Below are 24,841 nucleotides of genomic sequence, written 5' to 3'. Positions count from 1 at the left end.
AACGAACTAATCTACATGTCGCTCCGTTTATTGAGACAGAATGACGCATCGCCACCATTTCATCATAAATCACTTTGTGTTTATTTTCCTACAGTACAAAACTGTTCTCTCTCTCTGGTGACATGATACACAGAATAATAACCGTCAGAAAGAAGAAGAAGAAGAAGAAGCTCAACGTGGTTCTTTAAAGCACTGCAGTGGCGGCGTTACGAGGAAATACCATGATGGCGTTTGCATGCGTCCGGCGGCTTTTTCCTTTAGAAGTTATGAGGTCAAACTTCCAGGTGGACACACACACATACACGCACAGCCGTATGGCACTTGGTGGCACTTGGTGGCCCCCTGTTGGTCAGAGGAACACACTGCGCCCCCTCTGGTGGTGTGTGTGTGTGTGTGCGTGCGAGTTTGTGTGTGTGCGCGTGTGCGTCCTATGCGACGGCCACGGCGAACACGCTGACCACACAGTACATGGTGCGGTTCTCCCACCTCACGGTGCAGCTTCCTGCAGAGACACACGCAGGTCAGAGGTCAGAGAGACACCAGGAGAGAAAGCAGCAGAGACAGGAAATGATGTAAGGCGTTCTCTCACCGTCCATCGCCGTGTCCCAGTAGCAGGAGTTGGCGGTGTGGAGCCCCGCCCCCGTCTTCTGCATCACGGCACACGTGACTGTACGGAGAAGCAGGCGTGTTATGAGGAACAACGATGTGTTTACAGGTTTTGATCAGCTGTCTGACCCCTGACGGAGTCCTAACATCTCCCATGATGCCACGCTGCTTCTCTCGTGGCTGTGACGCCGAGAGAGAACGAGACCAACGTACCGATGTACTTGTAGGGTTTCCCCTGTTTGACCAGCTGTGTGAGGCAGCGCTCCACGATGCCGGCGGTCCACTTGTTCACCAGACTCTGGCTGTAGTCGTCAGCACCGACCACGGCCTCGATGCACTGAGGAGATAGGAAGAGATATTCTCAGACACACACACACACACACACACAGTGAACAGTCATGTGGAAGTCACCGGATGCTGTTTGGCCCTGAGGACAGTGAAATAAAGAGCCTGTTCTGTACTTCACCGGAGCTGCGTTTCATCAACACTTCTGTTCTTGATGACGAGTTCTCTGAGAACCTCGTAAACCTCGTGATCCAGCAAACACCTCAGACAAGACAAAGCCTTCAAGACACTGTGGGCGTTCTTCTAATAGTCCTGTGTGCATCGGAGTCATGGTGACCTTTACAGCAGCACAGCAAGCTACAATTAATACTCCAGTAATGTGACATGAATGCTCTACTACTATCCAACATATTATAAAGCAATATTACAGGGACGACAAAGACCAGGTTGGGTGTGAATGTTTGACTCCACAGACTAAACTGATAAAAATAAATAATGATAAACTAATCATGTAAAGACGTAAGTTGAGGTGAAGAGTTCACTTTACCTCTTTGACGACGTTGTCCGCTTCTTCTGAGTTGAAGGAGCCCTGAGAGGCGAAACACGACCCACGTGACTCAACGGAGGTGAAAACACACACTTACGTCGTTTACATATTCTTTTTCTCATTTAATTTAACCCGTGAAGGAAACAGGAAGACATCCCACACATATATATCTATATATACTCTGACTAACGGTCACAGTTTAGCGTTTAGCTCCTTCACGTTACAGGATCAATACAGCGTAAAATCAGTCGTGACGTCACTTTCAACACCTGCTACCTGCCAGCAGCGGGTCGTTAGCTCATTATGGAGATGATATGCGACGCTACGTCACGGTATTTAGCATCATAGCTCGCCTTTAGGAGCGGCTAGCCCCGGGCAGCTAGCACGCTAACGGCCAGCTAGCCAGCTAGCTTGCGAGCACGATAAACACCTAAATCCAGATGTGTGGGGTCAAACCTCGCTGCCGTTGTGATATTCCTCCATCCCTCTCATGGATCGGAGCCCGCCGGGGTCGCAGCGTCGTGCTTTGTTCAGGGGAATAGAAGAAAAAGGCTCAAATAGCTGGAAGAAGAGGAATCAGGAGCTTCACTGCGAGCTGTCAACAGACTCAAATTAAGAGCCACGAAGAAGAAACGGCGCTGAGGCAGCGCTCAGCGCTGACACCTGCTGGTGGCGAGTCGTTTAATTTTTTCTACTTGAATTACATTTGACTGATAATACGTATGTCCTTCTACTTGTAACAGAATGTTTTATGTATTTTATATTTCAGTGCCCATGACCCCACCGACCTCCACAAGTTTAATTTCAACGCTCCGAATGGCTGATGTGTAACAGAAATCAAAGACTCAGATTTATATCTTTATATTTAAAATGTTTTACTGATATCACAAAAAAATCCAAACGATTACAAAAAGTCAGTTTAAAATGAGATTATCATGCCAAAAATACAAATCTAAAAACGGATGCATCTCCTTGAAGTGCAACAAACAGATCACATCAAAAAGTGCAAATGTGCTCAAGGACCATAAATTATTTACACACTCACAGTTTAAAAACTCACACACACACACACACACACACACACAGGATGAAGGCCAGTAACGTGGTGCTGCTGGTCCCACTGGTGCAGGAGGACGAGGCTCGGCTGGAGGCCGCGTGTGGGAATGGATTGATTGTTTGAGCCTCTTTGCAAGTCAAACCGAATCTGAATTCTGCGATTCCAAAAGTCTTTGGCGGTTTGTTCTGTCGTCTGGACAGAAGAAGACACTTGGAGACGTCTCCCTGAGCTCGGGGACTCGCCACTCTGCGTTCCACCTGTGACATCACCCAACAGTTATGTCAGTAAAACGCAGATCAAGGCAGAGAAGAAGAAGAACGCCAGCCGGTCGACAACGCGGGATGTAAAAAGCATCTGGTGGCATTCTGGCGAGTAACCGTGAACCTGGAACCCGTCCAAGGTTCCTGGTGGTCAGAGCAGGGTGCAGGCCCCGGATCGAGGGCCCCTGGACCCTGAGGCTGCAGGTCTTTGCTGTGATCCGCCTTGGTTGGCGTCCGGCTCGCCGCTCCCAGCAGCAGCCGCCGCCGTGGAGGGAGGCGGCGCCTGGACGACGGCGTCCTCCACCGGGGTCCGGTCTCTGTCGACGGTCTGCTTGGACCGGGTGAAGGAGAGCCGCCTGAAGAGAGACAGCTGAGGGAAGGGAGGTCGTTTACATCCTGTGATGTCATGCCTCAGACAAAAATCAGCGGGTTCAAACGTAATGTTTTACCTTTTTGTTGCTCCCTGATTGGCTTCTGGAGCTGCTGTCTGCCATCCCATTGGCCGGCAGGGTGCTGCCACCCGTCCCGTCTCCACCCGTCTCGTCTCCAGCCGTCCCGTCTCCACCCGTCTCGTCTCCACCCGTCCCGTCTCCAGCTGCGGTGTCCGGCGTCTCCGTGGTTTCAGCTGCTGTCAGACACCAGTTAGACTCAGAACTCTTATCTCCCAGCTGAGATGTATGTTCTTGAACGCAACACAGACTAGAGTTTAAGGAGCCTCCCTCACCTCGCTGCTCTTCATCAGGTCCAGGTTCTTCTTCAGGGTCTGCAGGCTCCTGGACAGATGTCATGTCAGAGGTTAGAGGTCACATGTCCACAGGAACAATGAACGAGCAGCTCATGTTCATCTCGGAGGACTTACATCACTTGGATTCTCCTCCGTCAGCTTCTCAGTGGACTCGTCCAAACCGGAGGTCTGGTCCTCCGCCTTGTGGTCCTCCTCCTCCTCCTCCTCCTCCTCACCTTTACCCCCCGTCTGAGCAAAGGGGGATTTAAAGACAGACATGAGATCATCATATGAAGAGCAGATTCTAACAGGATTAGGGAGAGAAGGAAGTGACATACTTCTAAAGGAGCGAAACGCTAAGAGTTCAAAGGAAGGGAGGAACACGGGAGACGGGGACGTGTTAACGGGGTTCCTCCTGACTACAGCAGTGCATTGTGGGACGGCGCTACAGGAGGAGTGACTAGAAGACCAGACTAGAAGAAGAAAACAAGTCCCACCTGATCCTGAACCAGCTCAACTCGTCAGTTTATCTGTCCAACGTCTCATATGAGCATTGGATTTATCATCTCTGTAAATAAATCTCTGAAATGTATACAAACTTTATTTGGATGAAAAACACAAAGACAACGAAATTACAAAAACACAATTATTTATTACAAACACAAAAGTACAGCAAAATAATTCCACGTTAAAAATGTTTTCTACATTTTAATGAAAGCAGCCTCTCTCTCACTCACTCACACACACACTCTCTCTCACACACACACACACACACACACACACACACACACACACACACACACACACACACACACACACACACACACACACACACACACACACACACACACACACACACACACACACACACACACACACACATTTTAAAGCTGCCACAAAAAGAAGGAAATGAAGCTGAAAGGAACACGCTGCAGTGAAGGCACCACGATGAGTTCAGGGTCGTCCGGTTGATCAGACTCAAATAGTAAATATGAGATCGGGTAACAAAACAAGACGTGACAAGGTGAAGAAGGACCTCTGACCCTTCCACTGCCTGACCTCTGACCCCTGGTGTTTACATTACTGCAGGTTGAGGTACTGAGGCAACACGTCACCCCAGAACTCCTCTGACTCGTCAGCTGCTTGACCTCTGACCCCTGACCTCACTTTACTCCCTGATTTTACACTTTTCTTTTTTACATCCTCTTCTTCTTCCTCCTCATCTTCATCCTCTTCTTCTTTCTCCTTGTCTTCATCATCATCCTCTTCCTCACTGTTTTGATCATCTTGCTTTTCATTTTCACTCTCCTCTTCCTCCTCCTTTTCTTCTTCTTCTTCTTCCCTTTCATCTTCCTCCTCTTCTTCTTCTTCTCTTTCATCTTCCTCCCCTTCTTCTTCCTCCTCTTCCTCCTTTTCCTCCTCTGCACTCTCTTCCTCTGCTTCTTCCTCTTGTTTTTCGTTTTCACTCTCCTCTTCCTCCTCTTCTTCTTCTCCTTCTTCTTCCCTTTCATCTTCCTCCTCTTCTTCTTCTTCTCTTTCATCTTCCTCCTCTTCTTCCTTTTCCTCCTCTGCACTCTCTTCCTCTGCTTCTTCCTCTTGTTTTTCATTTTCACTCTCCTCTTCCTCCTCTTCTACTTCTCCTTCTTCCTCCTCCTCTTCTCCTTCTTCCTCCTCTTCTTCCTGTTCCTCCTCTGCTTCTTCCTCTTGCTTTTCAGTTTCATTTTCACTCTCCTCTTCCTCCCCTTCTTCTCCTTCTTCCTCCTCCTCTTCACTTTCCTCCTTCTCATCACCCTCTTCTTCCTCACTCGTCTCCTCCTCTGCCTCCAGAGCACTACTCTCCTCCTCCCCCTCCTCTTCCTCCTCCCCCTCTGTCTCACTCTCTTCATCACTCTCTCCTTGCTCCTCTGAAGACTTTAGGGACTGACTTACACCCTCCTCTTCCTCACCTTCACTTTCCAAATCCTCCTCTTCCTCATGTTCAGACTCTCCTGCTTTGCTCTCTGTGTCACGACTCGACCCTTCCTCACTTTCCTCCTCATCTTCTCCTTTACTCTTTGAGTGACTCTCATCTTCACTTGTACTTCCTACTGTGCTGCTTGCATCCTCATCTTCCTCCTCTTCCTCAGCACTGCTCTCCTCCTCAGACTCCTCCTCTGGTTGAAGAGTGTTGTCGTCTTCATCATCTTCTTCTTCGGTTACTTTCTTGACACCGTGACTGACATCCTCTTCCTCGCTGCCGTCTGTACTCTGCCCTTCCTCCTCCTCCTCCTCTTCCTCCTCCTCACTTTCATCCTGACTGGTCTCCTGCTGGTCCCGACTGGTCCGGCCTGCAGGACTCTTCGGTACGATGTTGATGCTGTCTCTCAGGACGGCGTGGCGGCTCTCTGATGGTGGTGACGGCGAGCGTCTGGACGCCACGGCGTGCGTTAACAGCGATGCTGCAGCGAGCGAGGCGGCGCCGACGACAAGCGGACGTTTCTGCGTTGCTTTCTTTGACTGAGCCTCTTCTTTGTTTCTCTCGTTCTTAGACTGTTTGGAGTTTTCTGGTTTGACCTCAGAGGGACTCTGAAGGTCACCGGAGGTCACTTCCTGCACCGCGTCACCCGGGTGAAACCCAGGTGAGCGTGTGTGAGGCCGTTTACCGGCCGCATGTTGACTCTGCACCACGACCGGTTTGCTTTTAACACCGACGGTTTCAGAGCCGACGCCTGAGAGCGTCTTCCTGGTCTCAGGACTCCGTTTGGAGTCCGGGACCGGCTTCCTGCTGACCTCAATCAGCTGGCCCCGCCCCTGACCCAGCCTGAGCCGCTGCTTCGACGGCGCCCTCCTGATGTCCCCGACGCTCGGCCTGCTCCTGCTGGGCTTCCTCTCTGTGAGCAGATTCTCTTTGTTCTGATTGGCCCGTTGGAGCCTCTGAGAGCGAGCGCCGTGGCCCCTCAGGAGCTCGGTGGGCAGCGCCCGGCGAGGGGCCGCGGCCTCGCTCTCCGTTCTGAGGTTCTCTCTCCGCCCCCTGGCGTTCTTACCATCCTTACCCCTCCTCTATCCGGCACAGGAAGCAGGAAATGGGCAAGAAAGAGGCGTTAGAGACGAAGCCGAGACGGAGGGTTAAAGGGGGGAGATTTCTACACTTCAGTAATATGAATTCACATCGACTAAATCTACTGTGTGGAGAAAGAAATGTGTTTGATTTTGTTCTGAAACATGACGACTTGATGAAAACACAACCTGGGATATGAAAGGAAGCAGAAACTGTGTGAGTTTAAATGTGAAAGAAGAAGAAGAAGAAGAGACGCGTCACCTTTTGGAGGGGAGACAGTGTGAGTGTCTCGTCACCGGGGTCCATCTTCATCACGTGAGTCTGTCGGGAGGAAGAGGAGGGTCATTGGGGGTGAAGCCCTCGTTGGGGGGGTGGAACCCTCTGATGTCTCACCATGTTGAGGAAGTCGGAGGTGTCTCCCAGGCCTCGGACGCTGTCGCTGTCGGTCAGGCTCTCCACCACGCTGCCTGTCTCACCTCCTGGCTGCTCTGGCGAGGGAGACAGCAGGACGCCGTGTTAGGAGGAAGCAGAGAAATGGATCTTTTATGTTTGATCTATTTTATCATCATTTTTAACCACAGATCTCTCTCATGAGAAGGAGGTGCAGGTGGAGGACAGGGTGAGGTGAGGTAGGTACCCTGCTGGATGGACCCCATGCTCCTGTGTTGGTGGGTCCCGTTGAGCACCTTCCTGTGGCCCAGCTCGGGTGGAGGCAGTCTGGGTGGGAGGGTCTGGCTGGAGACAGGCGGAGGCGGGTGGAGGTAGTTGGGCGTCATGGCGGGCAGCGTGCGGAACACGGCGCCAAACTGGTCCGGAGATCTCTCCTGAGGGGAGGAAAGGTCATCAGAACGCCTGTAATTACCCAGAGTTCCCTGTGCTGGCGCTGCGTACCCACCCGTTCCCTGCGGCGGACGCGGGCGGAGAGGCTCCGCTGCAGGGCGGAGGAGTCGGCTACGTCCGCCACCAGCTCCACGTACGGCCTCTCAAGGTAATCCTCCGTCACGTCCTCGTCCTCCAGCGTCACGCCGCCGCCGCTCTGACCTCTGGGCCGGGCCAGCGCCACCATGTGGCAGCCGCCGCACGCCGCCTGCACAGAGACCCGGACCCCCGGAGTTATACACAGACCACGTAGCTGTGGACCCAGAACCAGGATTACTACCTGGAGCACATACCGCCTGGACCTGGTACTTGAGGAAGCGGGGACACAGCGTCGGTTTGAACTGGTTGGTGAAGTTCTCGTCTCCCAGGCCCAGCTTGCCGTGTCGGCCGTCTCCAAAGGTGTAGAGCAGACCCCCGTCTGAGGACCAGAACCACAACGGGTCAGTACACCTGAAGGAGGGAGCTGCTGCCTCAATAAACCAATGTGAGAGAATCCGTGTCCACCTGTGATGACAGCCGTGTGGTTTTCCCCACAGGTCACCTGGCTGACTCGGCCCCGTTTGAAGTGGTCCACCAGTCTCGGGAACCGGGACTCGAAGGTGAAGGTCCCGTGCCCGAGCTGGCCGAACTGTCCGAGCCCGAACGTGAACACGTCGTCCTCTGAGAGACGGGAAATACAAAAAATAAATACTGAAGAATCTTCCTGAGGGATTTCGGCCATATTTGTAGTTCTTTAAGACTAGCTACCTGTGAGCGCCACCGTGTGTCCCCCTCCGCAGGCCACCCGCGTCACCGGCTCCTTGATGCTCCGGACCAGTTGGGGGACTCGGTGCCGCGGCAGCTGGTCCGTGCCCAGACCCAGTTTCCCGCTGTCACGCTCGCCAAAAGTGTACAGAGCGCCGTCCACTGGGAGTCGAACACACGGAGGAAGACTACGTTTCACACGCATGCAGCTACACCACTCTTTATCAATGTAATCCATATTCACGTGAACCCGTGACCTTCCTCTGGTCTCACCCGTGACTAAGGCGGAGTGGTAGTATCCACAGGACACCCAGCTGATTGGTCCTCCCACGCAGACTTCCTGTGGCGAGGAGGCGTGGCTCTCCTTCCCCAGACCGATCTGACCCTCCGTGTTGTCGCCCCACATGAACAGTTTCCCGCTCTCTGTGATACACGGTTTAATAAGCGTTTTAAATAAGATTCAGATTTGATTCAAACAATATACATTTAAAGAGACTTTTACAATGACATCGTAAATTCAAATGTTTTTTACAGTTTATTCACCAAATCTAAACAGTAAAAATGGCATATTTAAAATAAGAAATAATTGTAATATTTTATAAATGTATTTTTATATTTTATTAATATATGATATTATTCTAATAATAATAATATTAATATATATTATTATTTAAAATATGTATTATTATATATTTATTGTTAAAATTATGTATTATTTTATAAAATATTTTATATTTAATGTTATAACATAACTATAACTATACATATATCCATCCATCCATCCATTGTCTACCGCTTATCCTGTATTCAGGGTCACGGGGGGGCTGGAGCCGATCCCAGCTGTCATTGGGCGAAGGCAGGGTACACCCTGGACAGGTCGCCAGTCTATCACAGGGCAAACATGTAGAGACAAACAACCATTCACACTCACATTCACACCTACGGGCAATTTAGAGTCACCAATTAACCTATCCCCATCCTGCATGTCTTTGGACTGTGGGAGGAAGCCGGAGAACCCGGAGAGACTATACATATATGTAAGTACAAAAATACAAAAATATTCTTTATTGAATTTAATGACAATATCTAAGAAATCTCATTTCCTAACAACATTTAATAATATAATAATTCAAACAGATCTATTTGAATTTGAGAAATATAAATATAAATTACCTTATAATTAAACTATTTATTGACTTAACTGAAGAGAATATGTGAACATCACCTGTGAGAGCAGCGGAGGTGTTGGAGCCGGCAGCGAGCATTCTGATTGGTCCACATGAGTTGAAGAAGGCGATGCTCTGGAAGGACGTCCTCTCGTCACAGTCGCCGAGCCCCAGCTGCCCCTCGCTGTTCCCCCCCGACGCCAACACCTGCCCCTGAGCTGCAGGTGAGAAAACCAAACACCTGGTTCTGATCAACGGAACACGTCAACTCATCGACCAGAGTCTCACCTGTGGAGATGAGATATGGTTTGTTCCAGAGAGACTCACCTGTGGAGATGAGATATGGTTTGTTCCAGAGAGACTCACCTGTGGAGATGAGGGTGTGGTTTCTTCCACAGGCCACGAACTGAACTTTCTCACATTTAAGAGCTGAAATTAGACAGAGTGAATAATTAATGACACAAAAATGTACATTTAATTGATTTTGCTTTCACAAAACGCTAAAACAAGCTAGAAAATATGACGAAGCGGATGGAAATGTGTTTTCATGGATGGAGCTTCCTTCACTCTGCCCTCGTCTCTCTAGATTAGACGGATTATGGACCTTCCAGATTGGGATTATAATCTCAGTGGGGCTCTTCCACTTCTAATGTTATATAAAGGCTTGTTATTCATTACCATGAAGACTGTATTTTACTTAGCGCTACTGAATTACATTTTTAATATTTAAAACCATGTTGAAGGAGGCCTCGCCTCCTCCTCCTCCTCCTCCTCCTCCTCCTCCTCCTCCTCCTCCTCGAGGAGTGGCAGCTGTCGGTGGCAGCACTTGAACACAACACTCCCTCCAGCTGGTGAATGGGGACCAGAGACCCGGCGTCTAGGGTCCAGAGAGCAGTCTAGGGACCCACCTTTGACACAGGTGGGCTTGTTCACCGTCAGCTTGGAGCCCAGACCCAGCTGGCCCCAGTTGTTGCTGCCGAACATGAAGAGTTTCCCGTTTTCTGTGGAGGAGTGATGCATTACGTCAGGACAGGGGTCGGGATTACACAGAAACTATTATTTCGTATTTGTTTGACTTGCCATGGGACACTTTCCCACCTTAAAAAGGCCTCTCACCTGTTATTAAGGCGGTATGCTCGTCCCCACAGGCGATTTTCAAGGGGACGTCATTTTTAAGCCAGAATTTACTCGGGACGTTGTCGGCAAATTTGCTCTTTCCGAAGGTGAAAACGGCTCCGGATTCTGAGAGAGAAGAAGAAAAGACTTAGTCAACATAACATGATTTATCACATTTTGGATTCTTAGTTCATCACATTAAGGAGTATATATACTGTATGTATTTACATGTTTCTGAAGGTAAATATCAGATTTATATGCAAATTACTAAATATATAGCTCCATATAATAGCCCCATTAAAGTGATGACTACATGTACCAGACAGTAATGTGACCATGCTGCAGAAAGAGTACTTTTAGACTTTTACTGAAGTAAAACTTTGAGTACTTAAATACACTGCAGTAGAAACACAACAGTTTACTGTGAATGTCAGAATGTAACTATAAAGCAGCAGGAAGTACATCAACACTGTCGTCTGTGTGTGAATTATGATATGACGAATATAAACAAGCAACATAATCTTAAACATTAGCTTCTGATATGATCGATATGATGCTTCACAAGCCCAAAAAACTATTCAAGCGAAACAACATGTGACGAAAAACACTCAAACTATTAGGATTAAACAAGTATAATTCATAAACAGATGGCACAGAAAGCGAATTAAAAACCGGTTTATTTCCCGTTAGCCAGCGAGCTAAAGCCGAAGCTAAATTTAGCTAACTGGTTAGCGCTATCCGCGTGACGACAGCTAACGCTACGTGACGTCTCAGATTTATCAATAATAGCGAGTTATGAGCTGATCAAAGATGAAGTACGGAACGTAGCGGACCTGGTATCTCGTCCTCGGACTCCCCCGCCATCTCTGCCGGACTCTAATCCGCTTTGCTCCGCGTCGTGGGCGTGCTGGAGCCCCTCGTCCTGCTTTAGACTCTGCCCACCCGGAAGTAAACAAGATGTCTCCTAGGTTACGGTGCTGACGCGCTGAAGACGCCGACGACGTGACCCTTAAAGGGACAGGACGCTTTGTTTTGATATTGAATACAGACGCGTATCTACATCTCTGCAAATAAATAAATATTAAATACATTATATAATACATATATAACATAAAATATAACATAAAATAAAATGAATGTATGTAAACATATGTATATATACACATTTATTTTAAATAGGCTATGTGGATATTGTAATGTTTGTTAATGTATGTGTATGTGTGTGTGTGTGTGTGTGTGTGTGTGTGGGGGGGGGGGGGGGGTTAATTAATAAAGTAAAGTATTGGTATAGTTTCCATAACAGGAGATACAAGATAAAGATGTGAAGAGGTCTGATTTTGTGACAAAAGGAAGGATGTTTCAGCATCTGTGTGGATCCAGAACAACACTGGTATATAGCTGAGTCGTACTTAAATTGTTTTTCCTCAAGAAACTCCCTGATTGGTAAAAGATTGACTCTTTTCCTGGTCCACTAAATCGTACAGCAGCCTTTTTCCTCCATGAGTTAGTAATAAACTGGTAATGATTGTTACGGTTGTGACAAAGTGCAACGCTTCACAGAGAACGTCTGCAGGGAGAACAAACAAGAACACAGGTGTCAAAAACCCTACAGGTGAGTCTTCCATATCCCTGGTCCACGTCCCGAGCCCCAACCCAAATACAACTGTGAGGTGAGCTGCAGGCGAGACCCGTTATCCCAAAACTTCATGTGACTGCAGTTTATTACACTCGGGTCAGAAAGAAGAGATACATTTACTGTACAATATGAGCTGCAGTATTTAATGTCATGTTTTCTTTGGGCTCATGAGCCGGAGTGTCATATAAACCTTAAGAACAATCAAAAAGCAGGAACATCACTGTCTCAATGGAGTGTGGTTGTTATGGTTATCGTTGTGTTTATTGTTCTAGGCTCCACCTCTGCGTCTGAAGGTTACCATGGAGACGGAAGGACAGTTAATCTTCTCCTCTATTTACCATTTCGGGAATTAGGAAAAAGACAGGAATGCTTCACAGTGTTGCTTTATTTGACATTCTTGTTTGGGATACATGCAGAATCTGTGATTTTGTGAACACATGGATGAGTGGAGGTGTCAGTACTCCTCCCCTTCTTCCTCCTCCCCCTCGTCCCCGAGGCTGTCGGTGCCCACCTCCTCGTAATCCTTCTCCAGGGCGGCCATGTCCTCCCGGGCCTCGGAGAACTCGCCCTCCTCCATCCCCTCCCCCACGTACCAGTGGACGAAGGCCCTCTTGGCGTACATCAGGTCGAACTTGTGGTCGAGGCGGGCCCAGGCCTCGGCGATGGCCGTGGTGTTGCTCAGCATGCACACGGCCCGCTGCACCTTAGCCAGGTCGCCCCCGGGGACCACGGTAGGGGGCTGGTAGTTGATGCCCACCTTGAAGCCGGTGGGGCACCAGTCCACGAACTGGATGGTGCGCTTAGTCTTGATGGTGGCGATGGCCGAGTTGACGTCTTTGGGCACCACGTCGCCGCGGAACAGCAGGCAGCAGGCCATGTACTTCCCGTGGCGAGGGTCGCACTTCACCATCTGATTGGCCGGCTCGAAGCAGGCGTTGGTGATCTCCGCCACCGACAGCTGCTCGTGGTAGGCCTTCTCCGCCGAGATGACCGGGGCGTAGGTGGCCAGAGGGAAGTGGATACGAGGGTAGGGCACCAGGTTGGTCTGGAACTCCGTCAGGTCCACGTTCAGGGCGCCATCGAAGCGCAGCGAGGCGGTGATGGAGGACACAATCTGCCCGATCAGCCGGTTGAGGTTGGTGTAGGTGGGGCGCTCGATGTCCAGGTTCCTGCGGCAGATGTCGTAGATGGCCTCGTTGTCCACCATGAAGGCGCAGTCGGAGTGCTCCAGGGTGGTGTGCGTGGTCAGGATGGAGTTGTAGGGCTCCACCACCGCCGTTGACACCTGCGGCGCCGGGTAGATGGCGAACTCCAGCTTGGACTTCTTGCCGTAGTCGACGGAGAGGCGCTCCATCAGCAGGGAGGTGAAGCCGGAGCCGGTGCCTCCTCCGAAGGAGTGAAAGATGAGGAAGCCCTGGAGGCCGGTGCACTGGTCCGCCTGCAGGGGAGCGAGTCAGCGTTACTCCCCGTTACTCTGGAACCTTAACACCAAGCTCCTTCAGGAGAACTCACCAGCTTACGGACCCGGTCCAGAACCAGGTCTATGATCTCCTTGCCGATGGTGTAGTGGCCGCGGGCGTAGTTGTTGGCGGCGTCTTCCTTCCCGGTGATCAGCTGCTCGGGATGGAACAGCTGCCGGTAGGTTCCCGTACGCACCTCATCTGGAACCGGACAATAACAAAGACAATTAAATCACACTCTCACAGATCCCAGTTCACCCTCAGAGACACATTCCAATAGTTAAGTATCATGTGATGATGTCACCGATGACGGTGGGCTCCAGGTCCACGAAGACGGCTCTGGGGACGTGCTTCCCGGCCCCCGTCTCGCTGAAGAAGGTGTTGAAGGAGTCGTCCCCCCCTCCGATGGTCTTGTCACTGGGCATCTGGCCGTCCGGCTGGATGCCATGCTCCAGACAGTACAGCTCCCAGCAAGCATTGCCAATCTGAGCTCCGGCTTGGCCGACGTGGATGGAGATACACTCACGCTGCAGGGAGCAGAAGTAACAAAGTTACATGCCAGAGGCTTGGAGACAGATCTCTATCAACTCTAACAGGTCTCTGATGTGGTCTCTGATGTGGTCTCGGAGGTCCTCACCATGTTTTTGTTGCCGTCTCGGACCCTCGTTCACCTGAGTTGAGTGGCTGGGGGATGTTGTGTGTGTTACTGGTGCAGCGGAGCCGCTTTATAGCACAGCGTCACCTAGCAACAGCCTAGCAACGGCCGGCTTGTTGTGGTAACTGGAGGAGCAGCTGGACACAGATGAGCAGCCACCGAGAACGGGCTGAGAAACATGACACCTCTCCTCCTGTTTCCTTGTGTGGAGAAGAGAACGGCCGGCTGCTCCACGGCCATCCCAAAAGAAACACACCTAATGTGGTGGAGGAGCCCTGCTGGGGGGCTGGGGGGTCCAGGAGAGGCCTGGACGTGTGTCGGTTCTTCAATGTGCTTAAATAAAGAGAATTATAAAAAAAGATATCTGGTGTCCATGGATGGGCGTGAGAGAAACTCCCGTGTTGACATCTACGTTCTCTATTGTTCTAGGCTCTGTGTCTGAAGGTAACCATGGAGACGGAAGACTCTGCTGCTCTTCCATTAAGACTCCTCAGTTACTCTCAGGCCCTTTTGCTCATAGAGAGGTAGTGGGAGAAGACAACTGTGATGCTGCAACATTGTTACAAGACGACGCAGGAATGATAATCTATAAACTGTTAATATTCTCCTCCTCCTCCCCTGAAACACGTGGCGATATGAAACGCCGTCATCCAAACAGGAGAAAGGAACGGCTACTTACAAACCATTAAAACCTCCAGCCAGGTATTTGGAGACAAAGAGGAGGAAGTTGTCATCCAGTGGGCGGAGCTACCCCAGTACACTGAGACACCACTGGGGCCTCTAGTGGACGGGAGGGGACGATCCTGCATGAGAAGTATGTTCATGTTCAGCTTTGTTTGTGGGGCGTAACCAGGGTTACCAGGGTTACCTGGGTTACCATCACTCAGGATCACCCTGGACCAGGTCTGACCCTGACCCTCCACACGGAGACCTCCCAGGCAGCAACGCAAACACAGCTTGGTTTCAGTGTTTGGCGTCGCCATGGAGACACACAAGCCTCAGTGAAATCCCCAAATATTTATTGTCAGGATTATGAACTTATTCTGATTATTTATAGAAGTGAAATGAGATCTTCCCTGCAGACGGCTCCACTTGTACATTCATGTGCCATTCAGCAGCCAAACTGACGTATTGACCTTTGACCTGTAATGTCAGTGTAAAGCACCAGGATCACAGAGACATGTGGATGTTTAAATAGAAGTCATGTGATCATATTTCCTCCTCACATGGCTCATCTATTATTGGAGCAGAGGGAGCCTCCCCCTCTCTGAGGCCTCTCCACGTGATTGGGTGTCCTGTTGTCATAGCAACGCCGAAGGTCACACGGTGGTTGCCGGTACGAGTCTGCAACACAATGCTGCTGCATATTTCTGCCAAGGGAACCTATTATTTACTACGTGTAGGTTGCAGAAAGATGTTTAACTCCCGTTTCTACGACAACAAACTGGTTCTATGACAACAAACCGTTTCTACCACTGCTGCTGGTGGAAGCTGTGCTGCATGAATTTAAACATGAATCAGCAAATAAAGAAGTGGGATTATGAAACAGAGTAGAAGTAAACTAGGATACAAGTTCAGGTGTGGTTCAGGTGTGGTCCGGGTGTGCAGGAAGAACCCCAGGAAAGAAGACGTGTGGTGGTGGTGGTGATGCAGCAGCAGCTACATGCATGTACACATGTGAAGATCCACGAGGGGAATAAAGGAACAAGGAGCTTCACGTTGTTTCATTCATCTTTAATGACTGGATCCAACAGATGGTGCATGAGTGACCACGTTGGACTGATTCCTTATTTACTGCACACACACACACACACACACACACACACAACAATATAGCGTTTCATGGGTTTGACTTAAAGGTTTTAGTTTCGGTCAGAGATCCGTCACGTTCACGTCTCAATGTTTAAAAAGTGGTAACAAAAGAAAATCAACTTGATCAATTCCAAACATGGAAATAAAGTGTGCATTAGGAAAACTGGAGCCAGTTAATGAAAGGAAACGCTGCTGCTTCAGGGTTTTAATAATGCAAAACGTCATCATGTTTATGTGCTTGGTGTCCCCCAGGGCTCCAGTCTAGGACCCCTGTCACAGAGCGAGACCACCTGCCGTCACAGTGTTTCAGAGTCAACGACGAGACAAACAAACGCCTCATGCAAGGAAACATTAATATTTCAACAGAAAACATTCATACATCGTGACTTCTTATTCTCCTTTTGTTTGAGATCGGCTTATCAATAATTAAGAATAAGAACCTCTAAAGAAGATTTGGGGCTGTGACAAAACAATTTAGATGCAGCATCTTTCACCACAAAGAGTCTGTTACTTTCCTGTTCAGTAAATAGACGCTTAGCGAGTTCCATATCTGCATATGTGAGGAGGAGATCTGCCGTTCCACCTTTAAACCTTCTGGGTAAAGTTCTCGGGGAAAACTCCTTTGGCTGAAATGTCTTTGTTCTGCATCCAGTGAGACTCCTGCAGGCCCATCAGCCAACCGTCGTCCTGCAGGGACACAAGGGTTCAGCTGTCTGCTGCTGACAGAGCGACGTGCACAGTGATGCAGTGTGTGTGTGTGTGTGTGTGTGTGTGTGTGTGTGTGAGAGAGACCTGCTCCTCTGGGTTGTCGAAGGCCACCACCAGGACGTCGTCGCCGATCTTCAGCTCCAGCTCGTCTCCGTCAGTGGCGGTGTAGTCATGCACCGCCTTCACCTGGAGGACAAACAAGGCTTTTATCCCATGTGAAGCCAGCGAAACACGAGTCATAACTGTTAATCAGAAGTTCACCTTGTAGAGGAACCCAGGAGGCAGGTCTCCATCCGAGCCGTTGGTCTCTGGATTCTGGAAGCAGAAGAAGCAGCTGTGAGATCACAGTGAAGACAGTCACAGGAAGAAGAGGTCAAAGAAGAAGAGATGAGTAGGAAGAAGGCTTTCACTGGGGGTCCTTGAATTCCCCACCGAGGTCCCTCCTGCCCCCCGGTCCACCTGACCCTACCTGGGTCTCTCCATCATCCCCCCAGCCTCCCCGGCCCTCCTGGCCGCCGCCATCATCATCCCAGTTGGGCTCGGCGTACGGCTGAGCGGCGTGGACGCCGTCACCGCTCCAGTTGTCCGGACCCTGAACCGTCTCTGCACAAGGGGGGTAGCCCTCATGGTCCTCCAAGCCCCCTTGGGCCTTCGCCAGGTGCTGCTCACCGTCAGGCGGGGGCTCTGCGGCGGTCTGCTCGTGCTACAAAAGGGCGGGCGGGTGGAGGAGCGCGGTGGCGGGGTGGTTTAGGCAGGAGGGAGGACGGGAGGAAGGGTAAAGGTCACGAGGAGGAAGGAGGCGTTGGTGAAAGAAGATGGAGCGTTATTTCTCCGTCTCCTCGTCTCTACCTCACAGAGAAGATAAACAGGAAGTCACGCTTACCCACGAGTCCCAGGACGCCGCCTTCCGTGTGGGACAGGAAGAGACGAGAGAAGCAGGAAGTCTTTAGTCTCACACTCAACACCGAGTCAGTCGGTGTATCTAAGGCTGCGTTCACACGACACACAGGCTGCCGGCCGAGGGAAGGCTGGTCTGGCCATGGGGAGATGCAGTGTGAACGCGACCTCGGAATGCCGTGCAGCCAATGAGAGTCAAGCAAAGCGTTGCAAAAGGGAGGCCTCAACACACACAAACAGACATGTTAACACTCTTTGTCCTATCGTGTGTGTGTGTGTGTGTGTGTGTGTGTGACATGTTCATTTTTAATGTTTGCATATGTAGAAACGAGGATTATGTTTACATTTCCTTTAATAAATCCCAAATTGACTTGGAGGTGTGGCTCGGCCTGATGCCCCGCCCCCTCGACACGCCCACATTCCACCGCGTACGGTCAATGCAAGGTCTGTCCTGTGTTACCGAGGAGACCGCGAGGCCGAGGCAGTCCGGGGCGGAGAACAGCAAAAGTGCATCTTTAGAAGGAAGCTACATGTGAACACGGCGTTGGAGCTCTTTGGCTCCGCCCACCACGACAGAGGACACCCACCTTAGGAGCTGGAAGGGTGGCGGGCTGTAAAACCTCCACATCCCAATCCAGCAGGTTCACCCCGGACTCACACTGCCTCACACACATACACACACATACACACTCGGGTTAGCAGGGGTCACCCTCTGGGGACAAGGACAAGCAGCAGGGTCTCCTATCGGCTCTGGAAGTGGAGGCATGGGAACCCATCTGACCTGCTGCTGCGTGCTGCTGCTGAAGGAGTCTGGGTCGGCGGCCGACACCTCGTCCTCTCCCGGGTCGACGTGCTGCTGCCTCGGGTCCGGAGACGGCGTCAGGCGGGGCTGAGGCCGACCGGGAGGAGGACCGGGAGGAGGACCGGGCCTCTGCAGCACCAGGAGGGTTCAAACAAAAAGCACACGGCACACAGGAGCAGCATGCAGACGTTAGTGCAGGACGGATGCACGATGCATGGAGGCCTTCCTGTATTCTGTATTCATTCACACAGTCATGTGATCAGCTGTTTGACCTTTTACCTTTGGTGGTGAGCTGGTCGCCTCGTTGTGGTTGGATTCCTCACTGAGGAGGAGAGAGTCAGAGCAGCAGTGAGACAGTATGCACCACAGACAGGAAAAGAAGAAGTAACTCGAGCTCAACACACGTGCAGTTGCCAGCTCTGTCCACACGAGGGCGACGGACACCTTGAACGGACGTGTGCAATGTCTCCACAGGTGGAAACAGGCCAGACATGCAGAACAACAACGTGCACCTGATGACTTCTATGGGGTGTTAGACACCAAACAGCAGGTTAGACTGTACAGGCTGCAGAAACCTCCCTCAACACCGTGAGCAAGGCACTTAAAGACCTGGGCCGATTAGTGAAGCTAACAGCAGGCTGCATGTTAAAGACTCAGGGTTGCGTTGCCTTGTTGCCACAAACAAACGTGTTAATTGTCCCGATCAAACGAGCGATGCACATCTGCGGGTTTACCTCTTGTCTCCCGTCTTCTCTGCTGCAGTACCACCTTTTCTGCAGCAGGGGGCAGCGTGGGCGACATTACTCTCACTGGTTCTACATGACGTTAGAAACCATTCAAACATGACGGAGAGAACTGGACTTACTTCAGCGTCCGCTGCTCCTCCAGTTTGGTCATGATGTCGTTCAGGTTCTGGCTGAGCTGAGGAGGACACACGCGGAGCATCCATCACGATCAATACGTCAGCTGATCATCGGCTCAATCAATCAATCAATCAATAAGCACAGGAGGGGACGGTTTGACTCACACTGCTCATTTCCCTGTGGAACTTCTCCTGATGACCTGCCAGGCCCTGGAATGTGTTAACGTAGACGCCAACACGGCTGCACACACACACACACACACACACACACACACACTTATAAACACCTGGACTGGGTCGTCATTAAAGATTATGTAGAAGAAGAGGAAGAGGAAGAGTCTCACTTGTCCCACAGTGATGGAAGCTCGTCTTGCAGCTCCACGTTCAGCTCCTCGAAGATCTTCTGAGCTCGACCTAGCTCCTCCTCTGCCTGCACACACACACACACACACACACACACACACACACACACACACACACACACACACACACACACACACACACACACACACACACACACACACACACACACACACACACACACTATAACACTATATCTGTGTGTCTGTTTGAGACCGTTTTTCACACACGTGCAGACAAACACACACAGGGTTTCATAACTAGCATGGACAGTGGTGGGAACTAGTAAAGTCAGTGGTGGTCTACGCATCAGTGATGAACCAGAGGGTCACCTGGTTGAAGGAGAGGTTAGTCTGAGCCACCTGGTGGGCTGATATCAAACCCTGAGCCCAGCTGGGAGCCGCCATCTCCAACAGGGCTGCTTGCTAACCAACACACACCATGCAGAGGGGGGGGGGGGGGGGGGGAGGGGGGGAAGAGGAGGAAGAGGAGGAGGAGGAGGAGGAGGAGGAGGAGGAGGAGAGAGAGAGAGAGAGAAAGCAACAATTCAAGACAAATGCAAACATGTTAATGAGCATTTCATTGTTAACGGACGTAAGTAAAATTAAGGTGGTATGAACTGGAACTCATACCACCTTAAGTCGAAAACCTTTCAGCATGCAGACGACATGCACACTGCAGTAACATCCCACAATGCATCAGCCCGCACACGCGTGCGTTGGCGGTTACCTTGGCGATCTTGGCCTCGTCCTTCTTCTTGCCCTTCTGTAAGGAGCCGAAGTGATGCCGGGCGCTGTCGAAGTCCACCATCTTCCTGTCGCGCTTGGCGATGCGAGCCTGCAGCACAGGTGAGTCAGCCCCTCCCTCCACCACGCTTTATTGTGAAAATACATACGGATCATATATCTACGTGGCTGGAGCACCTTGATGTCAGGGAACTGGCTCAGGTACGAGTCCAGGGAGGTCAGAGACTTGTCCACCACGTTCTGGTGGTAGTCCAACCACAGCGTGTCCGTGTCCTGCAACGCACCATCACACCGTTAGTAGGATTTCCAAATCAACACATCACTTGGATGGCTGCGTTGTGCTTTAATCTCTAATAAAACAGCATCATTTATTCCTTGAATACATTTGGCGTGGCCGATCCCACTCGAGAACCAGAACTTCAGAATAAAAGGTGTAAAATGAGTCGCTACTTCCTGCCGCTAGCTGCCTTTTACCTCCAGGTTATTGTCCATCTCCTTCTCTATCATCTCCTTCAGCGTGAGGAGAGCATGCAGGCCAGATAAAGAGACAGAGTTACAGGAGAAGGAAGGCAGAGAGATCAGGATGTCATGATATGGAGAAGAGGAAAGGGAATGAACTGTGGAGGGAACCACAGGGGAAGCTGGAGTCTGAGGAGGAAGCAGAGAAGGAAGAAGGACATGACTACTTCCTGGTCTCACCTCCGTTAAGGCGTCCATCTCCTCCTTACCGAACCAGTCCGGCTCGTACATGTCAGCCAGACAGTCCTGCAGCCGCCGAGACGCATCGTGCATCGCTGAACACCAAACACACACACAACAGGATCAGCATCAGGTCCACCCGACCCCCGTCCCGACCCCCGTCCCGACCCCCGTCCCGACCCCCCCACGGTGACAGGACGGCCAGTCGACAACTCACTTTTCACTGCTGCCAGGTAGGACTTCAGGTCTTTCTGCAGCTTGGTTCCTTCTGTCTGCAGGAGTCAGAAACATCCAAAGCAGAAGGTCATTAGAGCGGACTCTGTCTCCTGTCAGATCTCTACAAGAAGGTCTGAGGAGATACTCTCCAAGTCCTGATTCAAAGGCGTCTCGTTACCATCTGCTTGTTGAAGTTGGCCACCATTTCCTCGAAGGCAGCGTCTCGGGTTTCATCTGCTTTGCCCAGTTTCTGCAGGACCTGCAGAGGAGACCGCACACAGTTCATCCATCCATCCATCAATTCATCCACCTGGAGGCAGGTCCAAGTCTCAGAGACCTCATGGACCTCGGAGACCTTTAGAGACCTCAGAGACCTCGGAGACCTTTAGAGACCTGCACCGTCTCACGTTCCTACCTGATGTTTGGTATTCCTGAGCTGATTTGAATATGTTTTAAAGATATATATATACAGAGCACATTTTCATGATCTTTCCTGGTCTGATGACTTCCTGTTACATATTAAAAGGGCCGTTCTAATATATATAGAAGAATTATATTGTTGGTGGAAAGAAGAGAAGAAACTGTTGTTAGTCGGACAAGGTCATCGGATAATCTGAGCCTTCGCCGCCGGCACCACCTGCCGTCCTAATCCTGTCACGGATACACAACCCACATCAACACAGAGACGGGGACTTCCCCGCTGCTGCACACACACACACACACACACACACACACACACACACACACACACACACACACACACACACACACACACACACACACACACACACACACACCTGCTCACTGACGCTTCAGAGCTCCCAGAATGCTCAGCTGCATGTAACGAGAGAAGCTGCTGCAGTAAAAGTCTCGTCGTGCAGTAGAATGTCTCCTCCACGTCATGAGTTCATAGTGAAGCTTCTGTGTGTCTTTATGCTCAGTCAGCTGGTTTAGTCCAGGGGGTCCCGGCCCATGGGGGTCCCAGTCTAGGGTTCGGGTCCTTCCAAAAGGTCACCAGATCAATCTGAGGGCTCCTGAGATGATGAATGGGACTTTTCCTCTATTGTTTCATTCATATATATATATATTATATTCATGTGTTTCAGCTACACTGCAGCACATTAATAAAGGTTATTATTATTCTAAATATAGGATTTCAAGGCCTTCAGCTATGTGAATCTCTATTAAAGTCCAGCTCTGTATTTGTGTCTCACACAAACCGTGTGTGTGTGTGGGGTATTAAGATTGATGAGGACGAGGCCCGGCAGGGCTATAGATAGACTTCACACACACAGCAGTGAAGCATGCTGGGAGTCCGGGTGGTTGGGGGGACAGGTGTGCAGGGCAAAAAAATGCTATTAATGGTATTATGACAATATGCTTCACTTTCTAGTGTCCATAATAAACTTTTACATGGAGACTATGTCTTCTTACGTAGCCTTGGGGCCCCCGGGGGCCGTGACCTTTAGCCTGCACGTGTCACCAGGTCACCGTGCTCGTCCGGATTCCTTTTCCCAGCATGCTCTGCAGCACAGCCGAGTGAGTTTGTGAGCTGACGACGTTACATCACCATGACAACCACGATGCCGGCGTCAGCTGGTCTGAATCACATTATTACTCACAGTCACTTAAATCAGAACCTAGAGTTCGTGAAGCCCGGAGGGAGGAGGAGGAGGAGGAGGAGGAGGAAGGGCAGCATGCCAGCAGACAGACAGCTGAAGCCGACTCTCCCCTCCTCCACCTCGGCCTTCAGAGGGAAGATGATACTCTGACCTTCCTCTTTCCTCCCGCCGCTGCAACACTCGGTATCGCCTCCACCATCCATCCCTTGACCTGAACCCCCAGCAGAACCCTGCACACCTACAAGGCTGGCAGCCAGCAACACGTTACAACAATAAGAGGAGGAGGAGGAGGAGGAGGAGGAGGAGGAGGAGGAGAAGCCCTCTAATATATGAAGCCCCGCCTACCAGCAACAATTATAATCCAGGTATTATTAATCTGCACAACCCGTCTGTTCACTGTTTCCAGTAAATGTGTGATTGATGCACAGGAAGTTCCATCAGGCTAGCGGTTTCCCTCCGCTTCCAGTCTTTATGCTAAGCTAAGCTAAGCTAAGCGCTAAACTTCATAGTGCAGCTGCCACAAGGAATGAAGCTGATCCTCATCAGAGGGGTGTCGAGGAAGAGGAGGGGGTTAGGGTGACAGGGGTCTTTCTTTGGGGGGGGGCAGACAGGAAGTGCAACTATGACGCAGTGAGAGCAACCAATCAGAGGGCTGGATGAGTGTGAGTGACAGCAGTGGTGGCTCGGAGGTGATTAGAGGGTAAAACTCAGCAGCTTAGGCTGCAGCAGCGATTAGGACAGACAATAATAACCCCAACAGACCGTCGCTCGGGTTTCACACCCACTTCCTGTCGCCCACCAACCGCTCTGCAGCCCGTACGCTGGGACTTTAACCCACACGGCAAACCAACCTGCATTCACTCTTCAGAGCATCCAAACCCCCCAAAGTACAAACATCCTGGAAGTGATGCATTTGAGGAGAAGCAGGACAAGTGCTTCCATTGATGATCTGCAGACTTTTAGTTTGAAAATCTAATTCTGAGTAATAGCCCTTGCTTTTCTAAAGTTTGGACCATGTATGAAAACAGATTAAAGATTAAGGGCCCTTAAAATCTACCACAGCTGTCCATTCACTCCAATCCTTTAAGGGTTTTAACCCCTAAAAACACCTTTAAAAGTCCCTTAATTGTTTGTAAGGTAAAATCTAAGGGTCTGATTTCATTACGACAGTTGGACACTTAAGAAAGCAGAACTTGCCCTTTAAATCCAGATATGATTGTGTTCCGGGCTCACTTTTAAGGGTTTCTACAACTTCCGGGTGTTTTAGTATTTTGTGAAGGTTTACAGAGAGCCTGTGATATGAAGGAGATCATTCTTATTCTAATAACAAGGTGCGCGTTCAAACACAGGATTAGCCTGGAAGCTTTACCTTCTCCTGCGCTCTGGTGAGCCTCTTCTGGACGTTGATGGCCAGCTTCCCGGCCGTGACCCCTTTCCCCATCTCGGCCATGTCAGCTCCCCGGCGGAGTCCGGACCAGCGAAGAGGACTCTGAAGGGGGACCCTGCACCTGGAATCCGACGGCGCGTAAAACCCTTCCCTGACTCTAATCCCGCTGGCAGCTTCTTAAAGGCGCAATGCGGAATTTAATCCGGGTTTTGTGCGTCGGAACAGAGAAGAAGAAGACAAAAAGCAGGTTCGGAAGGCAAAAGGGCACCGATCCGGGACTCGTCCTGGTCTCGGCTCTCGCTGTTAATTCATGGAGACTTGAGCTCGATATGGAGATATATTAAGTTTCCTCCTCAGTCGTCCTCTTAAAGGCGCAGCGCGTCGGTATTATTAGCCGACATCTGTTGCATTCATGCAACTGGTGTGTTTCCGTCTTTACGCGCGGCCATATTTACGCACCGGAGGGCTAAATCGGTCTCATCTCCACATTCATCAGCTGCCCGGGCCCGGTCTATCCGCGGGGGCGCGCGGCGGACACGCGCAGCGGACGCAGGAGAC

General features: G+C 50.5%; 4 protein-coding genes across 11 annotated transcripts; all 4 read right to left on the bottom strand.

Annotated features, from left to right (window-relative positions):
- Nucleotides 1–57: 57 nt before the first annotated feature.
- Nucleotides 58–2,053, bottom strand: LOC311009694 (dynein light chain Tctex-type 1-like). The gene is made up of 5 exons (XM_084004020.1): nt 1,895–2,053; nt 1,439–1,480; nt 820–943; nt 590–667; nt 58–502 (listed from the first exon to the last, which is right to left on the bottom strand). The coding sequence occupies exons 1-5, from the start codon at nt 1,928–1,930 to the stop codon at nt 429–431; spliced, it is 354 nt and encodes a 117-aa protein (XP_083860146.1). The 5' UTR covers nt 1,931–2,053; the 3' UTR covers nt 58–428.
- A 2,148-nt stretch (nt 2,054–4,201) lies between these two features.
- rpgrb (retinitis pigmentosa GTPase regulator b) lies at nt 4,202–11,361 on the bottom strand. Of its 3 annotated transcripts, none has more exons than XM_084004115.1 (15): nt 11,255–11,361; nt 10,422–10,547; nt 10,214–10,306; nt 9,672–9,734; nt 9,365–9,523; nt 8,413–8,562; nt 8,143–8,301; nt 7,900–8,055; nt 7,689–7,813; nt 7,412–7,603; nt 7,154–7,340; nt 6,910–7,004; nt 6,778–6,837; nt 4,946–6,518; nt 4,202–4,804 (listed from the first exon to the last, which is right to left on the bottom strand). In XM_084004115.1, the coding sequence occupies exons 1-15, from the start codon at nt 11,283–11,285 to the stop codon at nt 4,560–4,562; spliced, it is 3,414 nt and encodes a 1,137-aa protein (XP_083860241.1). In that variant the 5' UTR covers nt 11,286–11,361; the 3' UTR covers nt 4,202–4,559. The 3 variants fall into 3 exon arrangements, with proteins under 3 accessions (XP_083860241.1, XP_083860240.1, XP_083860239.1); XM_084004114.1 differs by having other exon boundaries at nt 4,202–5,140; nt 5,207–6,518; XM_084004113.1 differs by having other exon boundaries at nt 4,202–6,518.
- A 1,063-nt stretch (nt 11,362–12,424) lies between these two features.
- Nucleotides 12,425–14,289, bottom strand: LOC311009840 (tubulin alpha-1D chain). The gene is made up of 4 exons (XM_084004258.1): nt 14,155–14,289; nt 13,822–14,044; nt 13,570–13,718; nt 12,425–13,495 (listed from the first exon to the last, which is right to left on the bottom strand). Exons 1-4 carry the CDS (start codon nt 14,155–14,157, stop codon nt 12,512–12,514), a joined length of 1,359 nt encoding a protein of 452 aa, XP_083860384.1. The 5' UTR covers nt 14,158–14,289; the 3' UTR covers nt 12,425–12,511.
- Nucleotides 14,290–15,885: 1,596 nt separating this feature from the next.
- On the bottom strand, nt 15,886–24,802 carry bin1b (bridging integrator 1b). 6 transcript variants are annotated; one of them, XM_084004711.1, is made up of 19 exons: nt 24,266–24,802; nt 21,453–21,533; nt 21,276–21,330; nt 21,059–21,153; nt 20,834–20,869; nt 20,537–20,632; nt 20,343–20,450; nt 19,946–20,038; nt 19,598–19,683; nt 19,419–19,494; nt 19,257–19,312; nt 19,126–19,164; nt 18,671–18,713; nt 18,371–18,520; nt 17,576–17,596; nt 17,162–17,395; nt 16,954–17,007; nt 16,777–16,878; nt 15,886–16,671 (listed from the first exon to the last, which is right to left on the bottom strand). In XM_084004711.1, exons 1-19 carry the CDS (start codon nt 24,344–24,346, stop codon nt 16,570–16,572), a joined length of 1,608 nt encoding a protein of 535 aa, XP_083860837.1. In that variant the 5' UTR covers nt 24,347–24,802; the 3' UTR covers nt 15,886–16,569. The 6 variants fall into 6 exon arrangements, with proteins under 6 accessions (XP_083860837.1, XP_083860839.1, XP_083860838.1 ...); XM_084004713.1 differs by lacking the exon at nt 19,126–19,164; XM_084004712.1 differs by lacking the exon at nt 20,834–20,869 and having other exon boundaries at nt 15,887–16,671; nt 24,266–24,799.
- Nucleotides 24,803–24,841: the final 39 nt, after the last annotated feature.

Source organism: Eutrigla gurnardus (genome assembly GCF_963514095.1).
Source record: "Eutrigla gurnardus genome assembly, chromosome: 24".
NCBI classification, from domain to species: domain Eukaryota; kingdom Metazoa; phylum Chordata; class Actinopteri; order Perciformes; family Triglidae; genus Eutrigla; species Eutrigla gurnardus.
Note: the sequence above shows the minus strand (reverse complement) of the source record. Positions and strands in the feature narration are given on the sequence as shown.

Coding starts and splice junctions, on each gene's coding strand:
- LOC311009694 (XM_084004020.1), bottom strand. CDS start 1,930: ATGAGAGGGATGGAGGAATATCACAACGGCAGCGAG. Junction 1,481..1,894: donor AATATCACAACGGCAGCGAG/GTTTGACCCCAC, acceptor TTCGCCTCTCAG/GGCTCCTTCAACTCAGAAGA. Junction 944..1,438: donor CGGACAACGTCGTCAAAGAG/GTAAAGTGAACT, acceptor CTATCTCCTCAG/TGCATCGAGGCCGTGGTCGG.
- rpgrb (XM_084004113.1), bottom strand. CDS start 11,285: ATGGCGGGGGAGTCCGAGGACGAGATACCAG. Junction 9,524..9,671: donor CCACACCCTCATCTCCACAG/GTGAGTCTCTCT, acceptor TCTCACCTGCAG/CTCAGGGGCAGGTGTTGGCG. Junction 7,814..7,899: donor CCACACGGCTGTCATCACAG/GTGGACACGGAT, acceptor TCTGGTCCTCAG/ACGGGGGTCTGCTCTACACC.
- LOC311009840 (XM_084004258.1), bottom strand. Junction 13,719..13,821: donor CCTGGAGCCCACCGTCATCG/GTGACATCATCA, acceptor GTCCGGTTCCAG/ATGAGGTGCGTACGGGAACC. Junction 13,496..13,569: donor TGGACCGGGTCCGTAAGCTG/GTGAGTTCTCCT, acceptor GCTCCCCTGCAG/GCGGACCAGTGCACCGGCCT.
- bin1b (XM_084004711.1), bottom strand. CDS start 24,346: ATGGCCGAGATGGGGAAAGGGGTCACGGCCGGGAAGCTGGCCATCAAC. Junction 19,313..19,418: donor TCCACAGGGAAATGAGCAGT/GTGAGTCAAACC, acceptor TGTCCTCCTCAG/CTCAGCCAGAACCTGAACGA. Junction 18,521..18,670: donor CGACCAGCTCACCACCAAAG/GTAAAAGGTCAA, acceptor CTGGTGCTGCAG/AGGCCCGGTCCTCCTCCCGG.